The 18,069-nt window shown below is 57.8% G+C and overlaps 2 protein-coding genes across 2 annotated transcripts in view; one reads left to right on the top strand and one right to left on the bottom strand.

The window, feature by feature from the left end:
• ADAMTS7 (ADAM metallopeptidase with thrombospondin type 1 motif 7) overlaps positions 1–9,628 on the top strand; it is a 32,421-nt gene extending 22,793 nt beyond the window's left edge. Inside the window, exons 20-26 of the mRNA XM_059482382.1 lie at positions 270–1,291; positions 1,604–2,333; positions 2,700–2,852; positions 2,934–3,107; positions 3,470–3,616; positions 3,703–3,862; positions 9,462–9,628. Coding sequence (XP_059338365.1) covers positions 270–1,291; positions 1,604–2,333; positions 2,700–2,852; positions 2,934–3,107; positions 3,470–3,616; positions 3,703–3,862; positions 9,462–9,628 — 2,553 coding nt within the window. The remainder of the gene's footprint in view (positions 1–269; positions 1,292–1,603; positions 2,334–2,699; positions 2,853–2,933; positions 3,108–3,469; positions 3,617–3,702; positions 3,863–9,461) is intronic.
• Positions 9,629–15,401: 5,773 nt separating this feature from the next.
• CIAO2A (cytosolic iron-sulfur assembly component 2A) lies at positions 15,402–18,019 on the bottom strand. The gene is made up of 5 exons (XM_059482156.1): positions 17,847–18,019; positions 17,411–17,575; positions 16,843–16,892; positions 16,469–16,514; positions 15,402–15,828 (listed from the first exon to the last, which is right to left on the bottom strand). Exons 1-5 carry the CDS (start codon positions 17,968–17,970, stop codon positions 15,731–15,733), a joined length of 483 nt encoding a protein of 160 aa, XP_059338139.1. The 5' UTR covers positions 17,971–18,019; the 3' UTR covers positions 15,402–15,730.
• Between the last annotated feature and the right edge of the window lie 50 nt (positions 18,020–18,069).

Below are 18,069 nucleotides of genomic sequence, written 5' to 3'. Positions count from 1 at the left end.
AGAATAGAGTAGCAAAGAATGATCACAAAGGTTTGTGGCTCGGGCTCTCTGTCCGAGCCAGCTGGGCTGAGATTGGCCATTAATTACAAACATCTAACATGGGCCAATCCCAGATGCACCTGTTGCATTCCACAGCAGCAGATAATCAATGTTTACATTTTGTTCCTGAGGCCTCCCAGCTTCTCAGGAGGGAAAATCCTAAAGAAAGGATTTTCCATAGAAGCTGTCTGCGACGCCCCACAGCGCTGTCCCTCTCTGTTCCCTCGCAGTGCTCGGTGACCTGTGGGAACGGGACCCAGCGGCGCCCGGTGCACTGCAGCAACAGCACTGGCACCCCGTGTGACCCTGCCCACAGACCCAGCCGCGAGAGGGCCTGCTCCTTGCCACAGTGCCACCAGAGCTGGGACAGCACAGACTGGTCTGGCAGCGGCTCCTCCAGCAGGGAGCTGTTTAATGACATCCAGTACATCCCCAGCAAGCACGTTCCTCAGTTTAACCCCTTCATCCCACACGGCCCGGAGTCCAACGATGTCAACGTCATCGCCGAGGAGGACTTCTCAGCCAGGAAAGGAAACGTCTTTGTGGATGACTTTTACTACGATTATAACTTCATCAACTTCCACGAGGATCTGTCCTACTACCCCTTCACGGAGAAGGAGAGCAGAGGCGAGGAGCCAAGGGCAGAGCTGAGCACGGATGGCACCGAGGGGCCCTGGGAGGTGCCCACCGAGGCCCTGCTCACCACTGGGCTGGGAGCAGAGAGCCAGGGGCAGCCAGGCCCCCGGGAGGAGCACACCTCTGCCCCTGTGCATGGGCGACACACAGAGCCCGGGGGTTTAGGCAGGAATGACCTCCTGAGCATGGTCCCCGAGGATATGGGATCAGCCACCCCCAGATACAGCACCCCTGCCTTTTTGGGGGAGCAGGAGGAGGAGGGTGCAGTGCCTGTGCCCCGCTCTGAGCACCACCCGCCCACCCAGAGCTCCATGAGCCCTGACTCTGCAAACCACGGCCAGGCACCCTGGGATGAGCCCCAGAGAGCTGTGCCCAGCAGGAGCAGCCTGGGGCAGGGTGTCCCCGCTCCCTGGGGTCCCCACCCTGCCGGCGTGGGCTGGGGCAGTGCCCGGGTGGATGTGTCCCTGGGGCCAGCAGCACGGGGCAGCAGCGAGGGCAGTGTGGGCACACAGGGACGTGGCACTGCAGGGAGAGGCCATGGGGACTCCAGGGAAATGGCTCTGGCCACCAGCAGTGACAGTCCTGGTGCAGCCCCACAGCCCAGCGAGCAGCACGGGTGGGCAGGGGTGCCAGAGGGGATGCTGGACACGTGGGCAGGAGGGCAATCACATGGCATGCAGAGGGCAGATCTTGCCTTGCCCACCCCGCAGGGCCTGGGCTTGGGGGTAGCAGGGAGTGCTGGCAGCCCCCACCCTGTCCTGAGCCCCCCTCCTGTGGGTGCTGATGGGGCTCCCGTGGGGCAGGGAGGGCTCCAGCCAGAGCTGCACGGCCCCACAGCCCCCACCTCCACCCCCTCTATGGCCACAGCAGCCCCTGCAGTGTCCCTGTCCCCTGCCATGGCCGGGCCAGCCCCCCAGCTCACCCCCAGGGGCCGGCAGGATGGCCTGGGCCCAGCCGTGCCCACAGCCCCAGCTCAGGGCCCAGCTGCCCACAATGCAGGGTCCCCCCGGGAATGGGGGGCACAGGGGGTGTCCCTGCACCCGGATCCGGCATTGTCCCACACCGAGCTGACCTCCCATGGGACCCCCCTCAGCATCCCTGCTCCGAGGGACCCCTCACCATGGGCACCCTCAGGGACATCAATGAGGGACCCCTCACCATGGGCACCCCCAGGGATACCAACAAGGGACCCCTCACCATGGGCACCCTCAGGGACATCAATGAGGGACCCCTCACCATGGGCACCCCCAGGGATACCAACAAGGGACCCCTCACCATGGGCACCCTCAGGGACATCAATGAGAGACCCCTCACCATGGGCACCCCCAGGGATACCAACAAGGGACCCCTCACCATGGGCACCCCCAGAGACATCAATGAGAGACCCCTCACCATGGGCACCCCCAGGGATACCAACGAGGGACCCCTCACCGTGGACACGCCCAGAGACACCAACAAAGGAGCCCTCACCACGGGCACCCCCAGGGACACCTGCCTCTGGTGACGGGGGGCAGGAGTTGTCCCAGCCCACCCCTTTGTCCCCCCCGCTCTGGGAGAAGAGGCTGGAGGAGGAGGAAGAGGAGGAGGCTGCGCTTCCACCATCACCCTCTGCAGCAGCCACTGCCAAGCCCAGCTGGGAGGTCGGGAACTGGAGTGAGGTACGTGGTGAGTGCCATTGAAAGGGCCAGTGTGGATGTGAGACCTGTCCCTGCCCTGGCTGCCTCTGGGACCTTTCTCTTGGCAGCATGGGGTCATTAGTGCTAATTAAGAAGCAACTGGTAATCAAAAGCTACAGGCACCCCCAGCGCCAGGGTGCTGCCCCATTTTCCCCTCTGCTGTGGCCATGAGAATCCAGGGAGCAAACCCTGAGCAGGGAGAGGAAGGGTTGGTCCCAGCCAGAGCAGAAACGGCTGGAATGGGCCATGGAGGAGCGTGTTCCTCCCCTTCCCTCCCCGAGTGCTGCCTGATGTGGGATTGCTGAGAGGGGTTTTGGGGCAGGTTTTTCAGCGTTCCCTGTGTTGCAGTGCTCGGCCACATGCGGCCTGGGTGCGGTGTGGCGCTCGGTGCGCTGCAGCAGTGGCGCTGACGGTGGCTGTCCCATGGCCGACAGGCCCGTCCCCGCCCGGAGGTGCTCCCTGAGACCCTGCTCGGCCTGGCGTGTGGGCACCTGGAGCAAGGTACGGGGCCCAGGGTGGCTCTGTGTCCCTCCCCTCCATGGCTCTGTCCCCTTGCCCACAGTGTCTCTGTGTCCTCCCCAGTGCTCCAGGAGCTGCGGCGGGGGCACCAAGGTGCGGGACGTTCACTGCGTTGACACGCGGGACCAGCGGCTGCTGCGGCCCTTCCACTGCCAGGCGGGGCTGGCACAGCCCCCGGCGCAGCTGCCCTGCCACAGTGCCCCGTGCCTGGACTGGTACACGTCCTCCTGGAGAGAGGTACGGGCTGGCCTGGGCCCCGCTCGGCCCTGCTGCCAGGCCAGGGACACCTGTGCTATCCCATGTGGCTCTGAGCCCCGTGTCCCACTGGCCTGAGACACCGCCAGGGATCCAGGGGTACCCACAGCTGTGCTGGGAACTCCATCTCAGCTCTTTGCCACCCTCATCCCATCCATCCCTGCCCAATCTCCCATCCATCCCTGCCCTTTGGCAGTGGGAGCCATTCCCTGTGTCCTGTCCCTCCATGCCTTGTCCCCAGCCCCTCTCCAGCTCTCCTGGAGCCCCTCCAGGCCCTGCTGTGTGCAGCAGGGGCTCAGCCCTGCCCTGGCCTGCCCTGCCCTGCCGTGCCGTGTGTCCCGCAGTGCTCGGAGCCGTGTGGCGGCGGGGAGCAGGCCCGGCTGGTGACGTGCCCGGAGCCGGGGCGCTGCGAGGAGAGCCTGAGGCCCAACAGCACCCGGCCCTGCAACAGCCAGCCCTGCACCACCTGGGTGGTGGGCTCCTGGGGACAGGTGAGCGGGGCTGAGCCCTCCAGGGGCGCCTGCAGGGAATGGGGACCCGCTGGGGCTGTCCCAGGCTGAGCCCCGGGTCCCCGCAGTGCTCAGCTCCCTGTGGAGGGGGCATCCAGCGGCGGCAGGTGAAGTGCATCGACACCAGGAGCGGGGTGGCCGAGGAGGACAGCAGCCTGTGTGACCACGAGCCGTGGCCAGAGAGCACCCAGAAGTGCAACCCCCAGGAGTGCGACAGCTCCGAGCCAGGTGAGCAGCACCGGGCTGGAGAATGGTGTGGGAGGTCTGGGAGATGGAGGGAGCGGTTCCTACGTGGATCGTGTAAGGATGACTTGATGATTCAGTGGGAATGTTGTAACTGTAAATGTCCAGAGCATCTGTCCCTCGAGGGGCCAGCAGGGTTTTGTGAGCTGGGATAGGCTTGTTGGGGTCAGCAGTGTCACCCACCTCAGGGACACCCCAGGGACCCTGTGGGGTGAAAGGACCCGTCCAGAGGCAACGGGGCATTCAGGGAAAGGAAGGCACAGGGAATACCCAGTGATGGAGCTCTCAGGAAGCTGTTCAGTGGTAAAGTCCCAGAACACAAGACTTGTGAAACAGGCTGGGCCCAGCATGAGAAAATGGAATAAAGGAACCGTTCTCAGCATCTTCAGGTGTGTCTGAGCAGGTGCTCCAGGGAGCCAGCCCCTCTTTGTCCTTTACCTGCCCCAGCTGCAGCCACAATGCTTGGCCACACCACGGGCACTCACTTGGCTTCTTCTCCCTCTTCCACTCACAGAGATACATCCCAAGCACCAGACAGTTCCCTGGGAGACAGAAATCTGGGCACTGCAAGGGTTAACAGCACTTACAGAAGAGCAGTATAATGAGGGATTAGATGTCACTGATATCAGCATGTCAGTCACTTACCAGCTTTATCTCTTTAATGTGTCTGTGCAAAAGAAAAGCTCTTTGGCTGCCCAGAAGGTATTGTTGGGCCTCCAGGAGGTTTGCTGGCCAAAGGGAGGGCTGAGAGGTGGGGCAGGGGGCAGCAGTAGCTGCCTGGGGTGGAGGAGTGGATCCATGGCTGCTCCACACATCCCTGAGGTCCCCTCTGGACACTCATTCCAGCCTTCCAGCTCTTTTTGTTTATCCCAGCACCAATTCCAGAGCAGGCAGCGCTGGCTTTGGTTAGCTGGGATTTGGGCACTGGCACTGCTGGCCATCAGGAAGTTTTCAGCCATGAATCTGCTCCTTTTCTGGAGCATTTGCAGGGCCATGGGGCACTCCAGCGTTTAGGAAATGGTGAGTCAGCCCTGCTCAAGACACGATGTGCGGTTCCGGCTGTTTTGGTCAGGGGAAAATTTCCGTGCCAGGCTTGGTGATGAGAGCCGTGGAGCCAAGGCTGGACCAGAATAACCACTGAGATGTGTAGGAAGCACACAAATAAATGGTAAAAGCCTGGATCAAAAATGACATAAATGCTCTGGCTGCAGCCCAGGGCAGGAAACGCCTCTTGGAAATACAAACGTTTCCAGCCAAAGCATGAAGGGGAACAAAACTTTCACATGGCAGGAAATCCCAGATGTGTAAATGCACAGGCAAAGGATCCCAGAAAGACAGAAATGTAACTCCAGCCCTTTCCTGTGCTTTAGGGGATCTCTACTGCGCAAATGGGCTCAGGCTGGAGCAATCTGTGTTTTTGTGAGGAGCACAAGGAGCCTCTCCCTCCTCTGCACAAGGTGCTCCAGTGCCAGCAGAACCAGGGCTGGCTCTGTGACTGCCCATGTCCTCACTGGACACGAAAGTGCCAGTAACCCCAGCGGGGTTTAAATGTTCAAACCATTATCAGATGGATGTGGAGCAGAGATGGAGCAGATGAAGCACAAACAAACATCTCACAGCAGTCGGCTCCTCAATTAAAGGAGGTCGGGATTAATTAGAACCAGAGTTCTGAGCTGTTGCCAGGTTATAAATTAATTGGAGATTCCACCAAGGTTATTTTTGAATGTGGCTGTTGCCTTACAGCTGCAGCCAGCTGTGAGGGTGTCCTTAGATGGCTCCTGGGAGCTCCAGGGCCGTGGGCACCCCAGTGCCTCCGTGTGATGCTCCAGAGCCTGGGGATGTTTATCTGGGAATTGTTTATGGTGTTATGGAAAGGAGCTGGGCCCAGGTCTGCGTGGGGGCCTGGAGAAGCCTGCAGCAGTTCATCCAGATTTAAACCAGATCAGACAGATTTAGAACAGAAAAGTGGGAATTGCTGTGCACTGAAGGAGGAATCAGGGTGAACGGAGCTGGTCACTCAGCTGGTCCCTGCAGGGTGGTGGCCGTGCTGGGCACAGCAGCTCCTGGTGGTGGTGGTGGTGACACATCCCTGCCCAGGCCAGAGCAGGGCAGCCCTGGGTGCTCATCAGGTCATACCATGGAATTAGTCGGTTCTCTTGTGCCCATTTCTCCAGATCTGATACCAGGGAGGTCTCTGAGCTCCCCAAATCTGCCCAGGCAGGTGATGGGGCCAGTTCTTGGCTCCAGCAGCAAACACAGCTGCTCCACAGGTGTCTCAGCTTGGAATTCCAAGGGGATGAGGTGCAGGCTCCACTGGCTGGAGGACAAGTGTGTGTAAAGTGCTGTGTGTGTGTATCCAGTGGTGCAGCTCCTCTGGGAGCAGGATGGAGCCCAGCCCGTGTCCTGGGAGCAGCAGAGCCTGGGGGCCAAGGAGTGAGGGCTCTGCTCACACAGGGTCAGTCCCTGACACCATCTCTGTCCCACTGCTCCTGTTTGCTGGCTCCTTAGCCAGGGCTGGCCGCATTTCCATTAATTGCCAATTAAACGTGGTGCTCTGAGCGAGGAAATGAAATTGTCCATGGCTCGGCAAGTCACAGAGTTCATCCACAAGGGATCCATGTGGGAAATAATTGCAACAAATCCCAATTTTCCGAGTGGTGAGGCCAGGAGGTGCTGCTGAGTGAGGCATGGAGAGCAATTAATTAACTGCTAATTTACAGCAGGAGCCAGTGGGAAAGGGATGCTGCAGAAAGGACTCCCTGTTTGGATAAAATGTAGGAGAAAGATGTTTGCAGCAGGGCTGAAAACTGTGGGGTTTGTGGGTTTCTCCCAGTTTTGCCAGCCGTGGCTGTGTCAGTGGGGATGCATCCCATGCATCCCCTCCATCCCCTTCATCCCATCCATCCTCCCCATCCCCTCCATCCCCTCGTGCTGACCAGACACCCAGGGAGGCACCTCAGCCCCAGAGCAGGACCCTGGGATAATTTACTTGTTAAATTCAGCCCTGGCTCCGAGAGCGTCCCGAGGGCCAGAGGTCAGCAGCCTAATTCCCTGGATTTGCCAGCTCAGCTCCAAGCTCAACCTTTCCTTGTTTTCACAAAACCTGTTCCAGGAAGTTTGTTTTTCCCAGGAATAAAAGTAAAAGCTTAGGCCTGGCTGGCAGAAGCTTAAATGAAATTTAAAGCGACTTCCACGCCAACCTAAAATAACAGCCCCAAAAAAAGTGGGGGTTTTCAGTCCCTAATGTGCTGACTTAGCCTGGATTTTTAAAGCCCTGCTTTAAGCTATTTCTTTAGTCTAAAATTTGGCACGGAATTATGGAATGTGTTTCCAAATGAAGTGTGAGCATTATGTAAAAAATTGTTAATAGAAAGAAATAGCAGTAAAAGCATTCAATGAGAATTGGGTGGGTTCTGTAGGTCCCTCTCTGAAGAGCTGACAAATTAAGTGCTTATCGCAGCTTCCCTTGCCCAAGCCCGAATTCCAGGGAGGAATCACAAGCTCAGCCAAGATTTTCAGACCTGAGGCTGACCCTGCATGCATCCACCCCGAGACTGAGCAGGATCTGGGAGAGTGATGGGAACTCGACCCCACAATGACTCCCACTGGCTGCACGGAGTGCAGGGAGCGCTGGGAACGCTCCCAGGCCTGGGTGGGACTCAGGGGGTGTCCTGTGCAGGGCAGGACTTGGATGGTCCCTGTGTGTCCTGCCAAGCTGGATATTTGATCATCCATGAGGTCGCTTGGCTTTGGAGCCCAGGGTCTGCTGGGGTCTCCTGTAGGGTCAGCAGAGCTGCAGCCAAGGGTGGTGGCTCTTCTCCCCATCCCCAAGCCCATCCCTGCTGTTCTGCAAGGTGAGCCCACCCTGGGTGGCTGAGGAGCTGTTCAGGGAGCAGTGACCCCTGGCAGGGTGGGCTCGGTGCTGCCTGGGCATGGGGCAGGCACAGGAATTTCCTGATGGTCCCAGGGTTTTCTGATGGGCCCAGGAATTTCCTGAGCCACTGGAGAGGGAGCAGGAAAGAGCTGAACCATCACCCCAGGCCTGGAAAGCAGTGTGAGCCTTCCCAGCTCTTTCCAGGGAAGGCAGCTTGGTTGTGATCCATAAATAACTTTCTAGGAAGCTGTGAGCGCTGAATGTCCTGAGGGGCTGGGCAGGCAGGGAATATCCAGCAGTGCCCAGGACATTCCCACCCCTCCATGGGCATCCCCCAGCAGTGCCCAGGGCGTTCCCACCAGGGCAGAGCATCCCCCAGCAGTGCCCAGGGCGTTCCCACCCCTCCATGCAGGGCTGGAGCAGCCCCCAGGCTGAGGTGTGCTGTGAAGCTGGGATCCCTCCACCCTGCTCTCTCAGCACTGCTGATCCAGCAGAGCAGTGATAAATGGCTTTTTGGGGGCACAGGGACACCCTGGCCGGGCACAAAGAGCTGCAGCTCGGGAGGCAGGGAGGAAATACCTCAGCTGAAACAGAAAATAAGTTTTAGAGCAGTGTAGTGATCTTCTCTCTGCTGGGCTGGGGGAGGGGGCTGTGGCTGGAATCCCAAACCAGGGAGAAGTCTCTGCTCTGCGTCTGCCGCATCCCTCGCTTCAGCTCCTCCCGTGGGAATGGGGGCAGCAGCCCTTCCCTCAGCACAGCCTTTGTTCCCAGAGGGGACAGGGAGAGGGCCAGTGGTCAGCCAGAGCTCCCCTGTGTCCTGAGAAAGAGAAAATCCCATTGCCCTGCCCCATTTCTGTCCCATGGCCCAGGGAGAAGCCATGGGGGGTTGGCCCCAGAGTGCATCAGCTCTGCCCTTTTGCAGAGAAAAGCTGTGATCTATTTTAGTTCCTTGTACAGGAGGTAACATTGGAATCACAGAATCTTAGATTTCAAGCTTAGGCTCAGTTTTGAGTTGGTGTAATTTATGTGAGTCTGACACCGCTGGGTGAGAAGCTGCAGGCTCAGCGAGTTGGGCCTTGCTCTGAGACAGAGAAGGAGGAAATCAAAAACTCCAACAGAGCAGCTCTGTATTCATATAAACCATGAGTACCTGGGGATGGGTCTGTGCTGCTGGACTGAGCCCAGTGGGGCCTGGGCTGCCCCTGGAGCAGCCGTTCCCTAAACAAAGCCCGTCCCCAGAGCAGCACCAGAGTTGTTTTAAGGGCTGCAGGACACCTGCAGGAAGCGAACCAGATGATGCAGGTTCTCAAAATAACCAAAACAATTCAAAGAAAAAAGGAATTCTGGCCTTTCCGCCACTCTGCTGGCACTGGGGGGGCTGGCAGGAGGTAACACTGGGGGGGTTTGTCCCCTGCACCTCAGCTCTGTGCCCTGGGCAGGTGCTCTGGAGCTGCTGGCAGCAGCACAGGTGTGCTTCCTGCTGGGGATGGCAGTGCCCAGGTGCTTTGGAGCTGCCGGGGATGGGCAGTGCCCAGGTGCCCAGGTGCAGGAGGGCACTGTCCACGTCTCCCCAGCCCTGCAGCTCCCGCAGAGCCCGGGTCGGTTTGGGCTGGAGGGGACACTAACGGTGATCTCATTCCCACACCGGACACCCGGTGCCCGCGGTGCCAGCGGCACTGACACCCTCCCGCGCTCCTCTCTCCCCTCCAGGCGTCCCCTGCGAGCGCGACCGCCTGAGCTTCGCCTTCTGCCAGACGCTGCGGCTGCTGGGCCGGTGCCCGCTGCCCACGGTGCGTGCCCAGTGCTGCCGCAGCTGCCAGCACGCCCTGCCGGCGCCCGGGCAGCAGCGCGGCCAGCAGCGCCTGGCCCGCAGGTGACGGCGCCGTGCCCACCTAGGCTGGCACCGCCGCTCCGCGTGCCCGGCGTGCCCGGCTCTCCGACTCTGCCACTCTCAAACGGTGCTCAAACCATCCCCGGGGCTGCCGCTGGGGCTGGGCAGGTCCCGCTGCTCCCCACCCACATCCAGGGGATGCTGCCAGGGTCACCCTGCCCCAGCGTGCCAGCGGAGGGCAGGGGAGAGGGAACTGAAAGCAGCAATAATTTGGGGAGAACCTCTCAGAAATGCTCATGGTGCTATCATTTGACATTTGCAGCCTCTCGAAGGTGTTGGCTGGCCAGCACAAATCTTGATTTTTATTGTTATTTTTATATCTCTGAGGTGAGCATCCAGCATTCCACCGGCTCTGCCGACCCTTTGGGGTAGGGATTTTTTATTTTAACTTTAAGGGACTTGAAGCTGGCAAACCACTCCTGTAATTTTCATTAAAATGTTTACCCACTGAAGCTAAATAGATTTAATTTAAGAAGTGGAGGCAGGGCAGAGGAGTAAAGTTTCAGCTTCAGCTGGGGCTGTCAGGGCTCTGTCTCCCCACTGCTGGCTTCCTCTGCCAAAGCCATTGCTGTGTCCCTCTGGAGCAGAGGGCACCACCAGGGACACCGAGGTTTGGAGGCCACCAGGGCATTCCCTTGCATGATTTGGGCAGCAGAGGGAAGCTGCCCTGGCAGTGAGTGGCACATCCCCTCCCTCGTGGGCAGCCAAGTGCTCAGTCCCTAGATTTCTCTATGTGTAGCAGTGTAATGCTTGGTTAAGGTGTTTTTCTGTGTCCTTACGGGCTGAACCCTTTTCCCCTGCTTATCTAGATTCTCCTCTGTTAAGGTTAGCTGATTTTTAACTAGAATATCCAATTTACTCTGAGGCACAGCCCCTACTGCCCGCTCCCAGAGCGGTGTGGAAACAAATCCCTGCCTGTATGGGGAGGGATTCCTGCCAGGTTGGTCTCTGGAGGAGGGCAGGAGCGTTTAGGTAGGAATTCCTTTCCCTATTACTCTTCAGGCTGTGGAGGGTGCCCAAAACCTGGGGCACCTTGAAGGGCAATCCTCCCTGCATGGGCAGAGCCAGGCTGGAGCCCATCCCATTTGGGCTGCAGAGCTCCAGGTGCAGCAGCACTCAGCCCGAATTCCTGGGTGTGATTTGTATGTAAAACACAAGCCGTGACCTCACCATTTGTGCTTTATTCCGTTCCAAGGTGGTGTACCGTTTTTATGGTCCAAGAACCCGTGTCCAGTCCTGGTTTCCTTGTCCCCAGCACCATCTGTCCCACACCCTGTCACCCTCCCAGGATTGCAAAGGGACGACCCTTGTGCTGGGGCCTCATGGCCACAGCTCACAAACTGTTAAATTAAACAGTTACTGAAGGAAGCAGGTGGGTTTCACATTTTCTCCTCCCCATGGGGAATTCTGAAGGTTTTCAGCTAATTGGAGATGGTTCAGGCACTGGCAGCAGGAAGGAAGGATCAGTTTGCATCTGAAAATCATTCACAGCTGCCCTTTGCAACTGGGATTTGTTGATTAAAACATGAGCCGGGCTGATGGGGTAAATCAGTTCTGCAAATCAATTTATTTGTGACACAGGACCTGGTGAGCCCCTCCTGCTGTGCCTCTCCATGTGCAGGGTCCCAGCTGTGGCTGAGGGCACGGGTAATCCCTCCTGTGGGACACCAGGCCGTTTTTAGCCACATAACAAGCACAGAAACTGCATTGTCGGTGACAATAAAACACATCTGGCTTAAATATCTGCGATATTTTCTTTCAGTGAGACACCTCCAGTGAGTGTCTGTGCAAGGAGGCTCTTCACAAGGGCTGGCGTGACAGGAGAAGGGGAATGGCTTCCCATTGACAGAGGGCAGGCTCGGATGGGATGTAGAAATGCCTTTTTTCTTCTTCTAAAGGCGCTTTTATTGTCTCAACACAAGCAGGATGTTACTCAGACAGAGCTGCTGCGGTGGGGCGAAAGGAGGAAAGGGCTCGTGGATCAAAAGATGTTTGAAATAGGATCGTGGAATGGTTTGGGTGAGAGGGGACCTGAAAGCCCATCCGCTCCTACCCTGTGGCAGGGGGAGGAACTGGATGGGCTTTCGGGTCCCTTCCCCCCCAAAGCCCTCCGTGCTTCCATGATCTCCTGGAGGACTCTCTGAGAGACCTGTTGGCTTCAGACCAGAAGTCAGACCTTGGTGCCTGCCTTGGTCACCCCCAGCCGTTTCCACGCTGGAGCCAGGAAGGAAGAGGAGCTCGTTGGTGGGGAAGCAGCAGCAGCAGCTGTGGAGGAGCCTGTTTGTGTCTCAGGCCCTCGGGAACGCTCCAAGGCTTCCGCAGCCCCGGGAGCTGCTGGATGTCCTGACAGAGCACCTGTGGTCACAGCCCTCAGACCTCACCTCTGTCCAGGCGCCTCTGTCCAGCCCAGGTGAGCTCACCTGGAGGGATTTGGCTCCCAGGGAGCCAGAGGGGCCACCAGCCCTTCACCGTGGGCTGGGAGGGGCACAATCCCACCCTGAGCAGGCAAGGAGGCAGCGAAGCCAGAGGGGCCAGGAGCAGCTCAGCTCCCGCTGTGCTTTCTAGATAACAATAACAAATGGGTTTATTTCCTCTTGTTCTTAAAACCTCCTTGTGCCGCACAGAAAGGCTTCACAGGCCCAGCACAGAGGGGCGGCAAAGCCAGGACAGCAAGGGAAGGATTTGAAAATGTCACTGGCTGATGTTTTTGTTTGGATGTTATTGGCAGCTGATCCCTGCCAGCTGCTCCCGGAGGGAACAGCCCTCACCCAGCCAGCCACCTCGGGGTGCTGCACCCCGGCCACAGCTCCGGCAGCTCATCCCGGGGCTGCCATTGCACAGGGACATTCCCGGGGGAAGTAAAGCCCAGAAAAGGGCAGGAAGGGAGGGAAAGGAGCTGCCCCCTCCCCAGCTGGTGCCAGGGCACGCTGTGTTTGCTCACCCGGAGCAATCATTTGGTTGGGAAATTCAGTAAAGCTGTTCCACATGTGGGAGGGCAGGGCTGCCCCAACCCACAGCCCCCTCCGAGGGAAGGCTCAGCCGGGTGTAAACATTTAGAAATACCCACGCGGTAAAAATAGCTCTGTCTGTACACGCGACTGCTCCGCTGCCGTCTGCGGTGAGTAAGTTACACCCCGAGTAAAGTGTGTGCAAACCCTAGCGCTCTGCGTGGCCATGGCACAGGGGAGCAGCCCCCGGCTCTCTTTCTCCTCCAGCCAGGAGCTCCGGGATGGAAACGGGATTTCAGCCCTGGAAAGGCGGCTGGGTCCCCGCGCTGGGTCCCTAGGATGGGTCCCCGGGATGGCCCCGGAGCCAGGCTGGGTCTCCGGGATTGATCCCCGGGATGGATCCCGGGATTGATCCCCGGGCTGGGTCCCCGGGATGGATCCCGGGATTGATCCCCGGGCTGGGTCCCCGGGATGGATCCCCGGGATTGATCCCCGGGATTGATCCCCGGGCTGGGTCCCCGGGATTGATCCCCGGGCTGGGTCCCCGGGATGGATCCCGGGATTGATCCCCGGGCTGGATTCCCGGGACTAATCCCCGGGTTGGGTCCCCGGGATGGATCCCCGGGATTGATCCCCGGGATGGATCCCCGGAATGGATCCCGGGATTGATCCCCGGGCTGGGTCCCCGGGCTGGGTCCCCGGGTTGGGTCCCCGGGATGGATCCCCGGGCTGGGTCCCCGGGCTGGGTCCCCGGGATGGATCCCGGGATTGATCCCCGGGCTGGGTCCCCGGGATGGATCCCCGGGCTGGGTCCCCGGGATGGATCCCGGGATCGATCCCCGGGCTGCGTCCCCGGGATTGATCCCCGGGCTGGGTCCCCGGGCTGGATCCCGGGATTGATCCCCGGGCTGGGTCCCCGGCAGGCTCCTCCCGGCGCTGCGGTGCCGTGGCTCGCTGGTGCCCTCTGCAGTTGTCCCTCCCTGCTATAAATGCACAGGATTCCTAATCCCAAGGAACGATTTTAGGACTTTTTGCTCCAGATGAGGGCGGTGGCCCGTGTGTGTCCTCCCGGCTTTGGAGGAACATCCCGAGTTCCTCCAGCACCCCAAATCCTGCCCGATGGGATCCCCCTGGAGCTGTCCCTGTCCCCTCCTCGGTGGCTCCCTGGCTGTTCCTCAGTGTCCCCAGAGGCCGATGGCAGCAAATGCCCAGCCCGGTCCGTGGGGCAGCAGCAGCAGCAGGGAGGGACAGGGATCCCCAGCCCAGTTAAACTGGAAACGCTGGGAAATGCAGCAGCTCCCGGGAGTCCCCTCCCGGTGCCCCAGCAATGCTCCACTGCCCGAGGAACCGGGAACATCCCTGCTTCCAGGGGCCTGGGTTAGGGATCTGGCTCGTTTTCCCAAATTGTTGCTCCAGAGAAGAACTTTCACCCTTTTGTGTCCCAGCACGAAGGACCCCAGGGCACTGCAGGAACCAGGACGGCCACCCTAGGGTCACCAGAGCGTCCCATTCCCTGTCCCCTGAGCTTTTGTCAGAGCTGGGGGTGCAGTTTGGGTGGTGGCACGGAGCCGTGCAGGGGCACACAGAGCCCCCCAGGACAGGAGCTGCTATCTCGTGGCCCCAGGACCCGCAGAACCTCCGTGCTGGCAGAGATATCTGCACTCTGAAAAGAAAATACCAACCCCCCTGCCGGAGGGCAAAAAAGGGAGAGCAAATTCCAGGAAAGAAGGCAGCAGATAATGGCAGCTCAGGCTCCTGGAGCATTTGGTCCAATCAATCCTGCAGGAATGACCTGCCTGGGCCCCTTCCCAGCCACGGAGTGGGACACAGGACGTGTCCCCTGTGCTGGCACACGAGGCACATCCGTCCATGGGCTACAAAGCAGTTTGAAATTTAACTGAAATGTAATTGAAGCTAAATAACTGGAGTTGAGAAATGTTTTTTCACACCTGCACGAACCTGTGGAAAAAAGGAGATTGTTCTCCTCCCCCTTTAATTAATTTTTTCAGCTGATTTGGCACTTGAGGGGAGGGGCCTTGCAGTGCCATGGAGCAGTTCAGTGGTTTGCCAAAGGGAACATTCCCTGTTTATAATGCTGAGTCCATTCCATGCTTCCATGCCCTCAAGGAAGCTTTGTGGGGTTTATTAAAATGGCCAGAAATCCCCACAGATGTTTGCTTCGTGCCCCAAGGATCTCTCCCTGTGGAACAGCCACAAACCAGGGAGCAGCAGCTCCCCAAATCCCTCAGGAGCCACAGCAGCAGATCCTGGACACCTGCCCTGGAGGAGGGGCAGGAGGGAACTGCCTGAGTCCCAGGGAAAGGTAAATCGATAAATCCATGCTCAGATCCATGCTGGGAATGGCCCCAGTGGGAAAGGTGGGCAACTGGAAATGCTGTGGGTGCTCCAGGTGAGGGTGCAGTGACAGGAGCAGGACAGTGGCAGCCAGCAGAAGGAGGGGCTGGGGGATGCTGCCACCTCCCACACTGCAGGAAAGTCAGAAGGAACAGCAGGATCAAGTTCTAATCCACAGGGAAACTTCACCCTCCGGGTGGTTATGAAGCAAAGCTTCCAGAATCAGAAGTGTGTGACACTAACAGGAAAAAAAGCACAAGGATTTGGCAGGAATTGTGCCCCAGAAAAAATCTCCTTGTTCTAGTCCAGTCCGTCAGCTCCAAATTCTTTTGAATTAATTTCAGTTTTAATGTTTATCAACACTGAAATGTTGAATGAAATTAATTTCTGGAATAGAAATCTAAACTTGATCCTTAAGAAAAAACCAAAACAAATTCAGGACCCAGAAAGCAACACTTCAGTACAAGAATCTGTTTTATTTTTACAGTGCAGTGATTGAAACAATGTAGAAATTCAACTTGCAAAACTGAATTTGTATCACAACGTCTCTCAGAAGGCAATGCAGATGTGTTGCTTCGAATCACAAAATATTCCTCTGGACACCAAAAATTACAAACTCCCAGCACTATACACCGGGCTTCCTTTAGAGACCGATTCCTCATAATTTAAATCTATCTTATAAACAATTTCTCTTTTAAAAAGAACACATGGAAGATAAAAACAACTCCGGTACAAAGCGCGAGGCGTTGCTGGTTGATCAGCTCGGGCTCAGCAGGGCTGTGTCCCTAGTCGGGCTCGGTGACACACTGCTCCACGATCTCGCGCAGGTTCGGGTTCTCCATGGCTGCTGCCACCCTCTCCTTGTCATTGATCTGCTTGTTGACTGCAAAACACAGCACGGGGCTCAGGGGCTCAGCAGGAAAGGGCATTTTGAGGGGCATTGCTGGGAAATGGGGAACCAGGCAGAGACAAGAGCAGTCACCACAAAGCAACCACGGGAAATCATAATTCCTGTCACTTTTCCAGCTCAGGAAAAGGGTGTGAGGTGTTCCAGTGGCGTGTCCCAAACCTAAAAGTGAAATTCAGGGTAAATGAGTGGGCCAGGTTCAGTGTGCAGCTCCTTAACCACAACATCCCATTTCTGGCAGGCACTGAATGCTCTGGGCACTGCTGGGCTCTGGCTGGGCAGAACACCCAGGTAGGTCATGCCAGCTTTCCTGCAAAACCTGCCTGAGAAACCTCCAGACTTGGTGTGGGGAGCTGAGGACAGTGGGGCCAAGAGCTGAGGCAGCTCCTCATGTCAATTACTCAATTTTTGTTACAAACACCTGCCAGAACTGGGGGGGTTTGTTATGAATCCAAAGCAGCAGCCAGCAGGTGGTCACAGAGCCACCACAGCCCTGGGGACACCGTGATGCCACTGGGTGTGCAGGCTCTGACAGGGGATTAGTTCCTGGGGAGGCAGGGCAGCACAGGACAGGGCACAGGAGGCTGAAGCAGCAGCATGCACAGGCTCTACTCACTGTCCTCCTCCGTGGAATGTGTGCCCTCAGAAATGTAGATTTCCAGCTGCAGGAGAGATCAGCAGTGTTAGGGGCAGCACAGCAGTGGGACACTTCCCTCCTGGCAGGAAAACCCCGTCCCCACTCACACAGGGCTGTCACCCTGCTGCCCCAGGAGGGGACAGCTGCCAGGAGCTCCCTTTGCAGTGCTCGGCCGGGAGCCTGGAGCAGCTACAAAACCGGAACCACCACCCAAAAACCAACTGCAGCCATCCTCAGCTAATTACTGTGTTCTTTACATTATTGGGGTCAAGTCTCTAAAGGTCTGTGTTTAATTTAGGGAGGCTGCCATTCACTGATGGAATTTAACACAGGCTTCAAACCAGGCACTTTACCTTGTGTCTAAAAGGCAAACATCTCTGAAGTTTTATTCTTAAACAAAGGCCTGTTCAAAGAGAACACAAAAGAGATTTTCCTGTAAAATTGAAGGTCTGAGGAGCATTTTCAGAGAATCTATGTTTAATAACCAGTGTAACTAACAGTGTCCTTTTGTACTTTGAGCAGCACAAGCCACAGAGGGAAAGGGGACAAGCAGAAATTGTATTTTTTTTTCTTTTTAAAAGTTTAAGAGTTGACAAATTCAATTAATAACATTACTGAAGTAACTTGGAGAATACATAGAAGGAATCCTGTATCACTTCCCAGCAGAGTTTTGAGAGATTCTCTTTGAAGAGATTCCCTAACATGACACAAACACATGGGAGTCCCCATTTCTCTGGATTTGGGGTTTTTTTGCTCGGTTTGGTTTTTGGTTTGGTTGCACTGGTGTTGGGTTCTTAAGCTGCAATTCCTGATCAAACCAACACAGGCAGGCAAGACTGAACCTGCACTGGGACTGGTGGCATCCAGACAGCCCCCAAGGACCCCGAGCTCTTAGTCTGCGATCTCATTAAGGGATCTCACCGATGAGAGTGGCCAAGGAGCAATGAGGTACTGTTGGTGTAAACCTGATGATGACCAGATATTCATCCTCCCCTATCTCCTGCACTTCCACGCAGTTTTCCGTCACCACTTCCAGTTCTTCCAAAGTGTTTGGCTTCTCCGGGTCCCGGATAGTCCGGATTATATCTGAGACAAGGGGCACAGTAAGGAATCTTCCCTGGGATTCAAACAAGGGATTTCCACGAGCACCCCTTCCAGCACTGCTGATGCTGCACTCTTTGGCAGCCACGAGCGATCCCAAAGAGCCAAGCGGGCCCCTTCTCCCTGCCCAGCCCCTCGGGGCCCCCTCAGCGCTCCGAGCCCCTCAGGACCCCGCGCGTTCCCCCTCAGCCCCCCAAGGGCAAACCGGCACCGCTCCCGGGGCTCCCCCGCGGCCCCCGCGCCCCCCGGCAGTCACCGTAGACCTCGATGGCCCTGTCGTGCTCCATGGCGCGGCTCGGGGGCGCATGGCGGGCGCTACTGGCGGGGCTCCGCCACACCCGGCCCAGCGCCTGCCACAGCAGCGCCAGCGCCAGCGCCATGGCCGCGCTCCGCCATCGGCCCGCGGGCCGCCGCGCTTCCGCCTGGGCGGGGCGGCGCCGGCCAATGGCAGCCGGGGGCGGGGCCGGCGCCGGCCAATG

The sequence above is a fragment of the Ammospiza nelsoni genome, chromosome 14, assembly GCF_027579445.1.
Source record: "Ammospiza nelsoni isolate bAmmNel1 chromosome 14, bAmmNel1.pri, whole genome shotgun sequence".
NCBI classification, from domain to species: domain Eukaryota; kingdom Metazoa; phylum Chordata; class Aves; order Passeriformes; family Passerellidae; genus Ammospiza; species Ammospiza nelsoni.
Note: the sequence above shows the minus strand (reverse complement) of the source record. Positions and strands in the feature narration are given on the sequence as shown.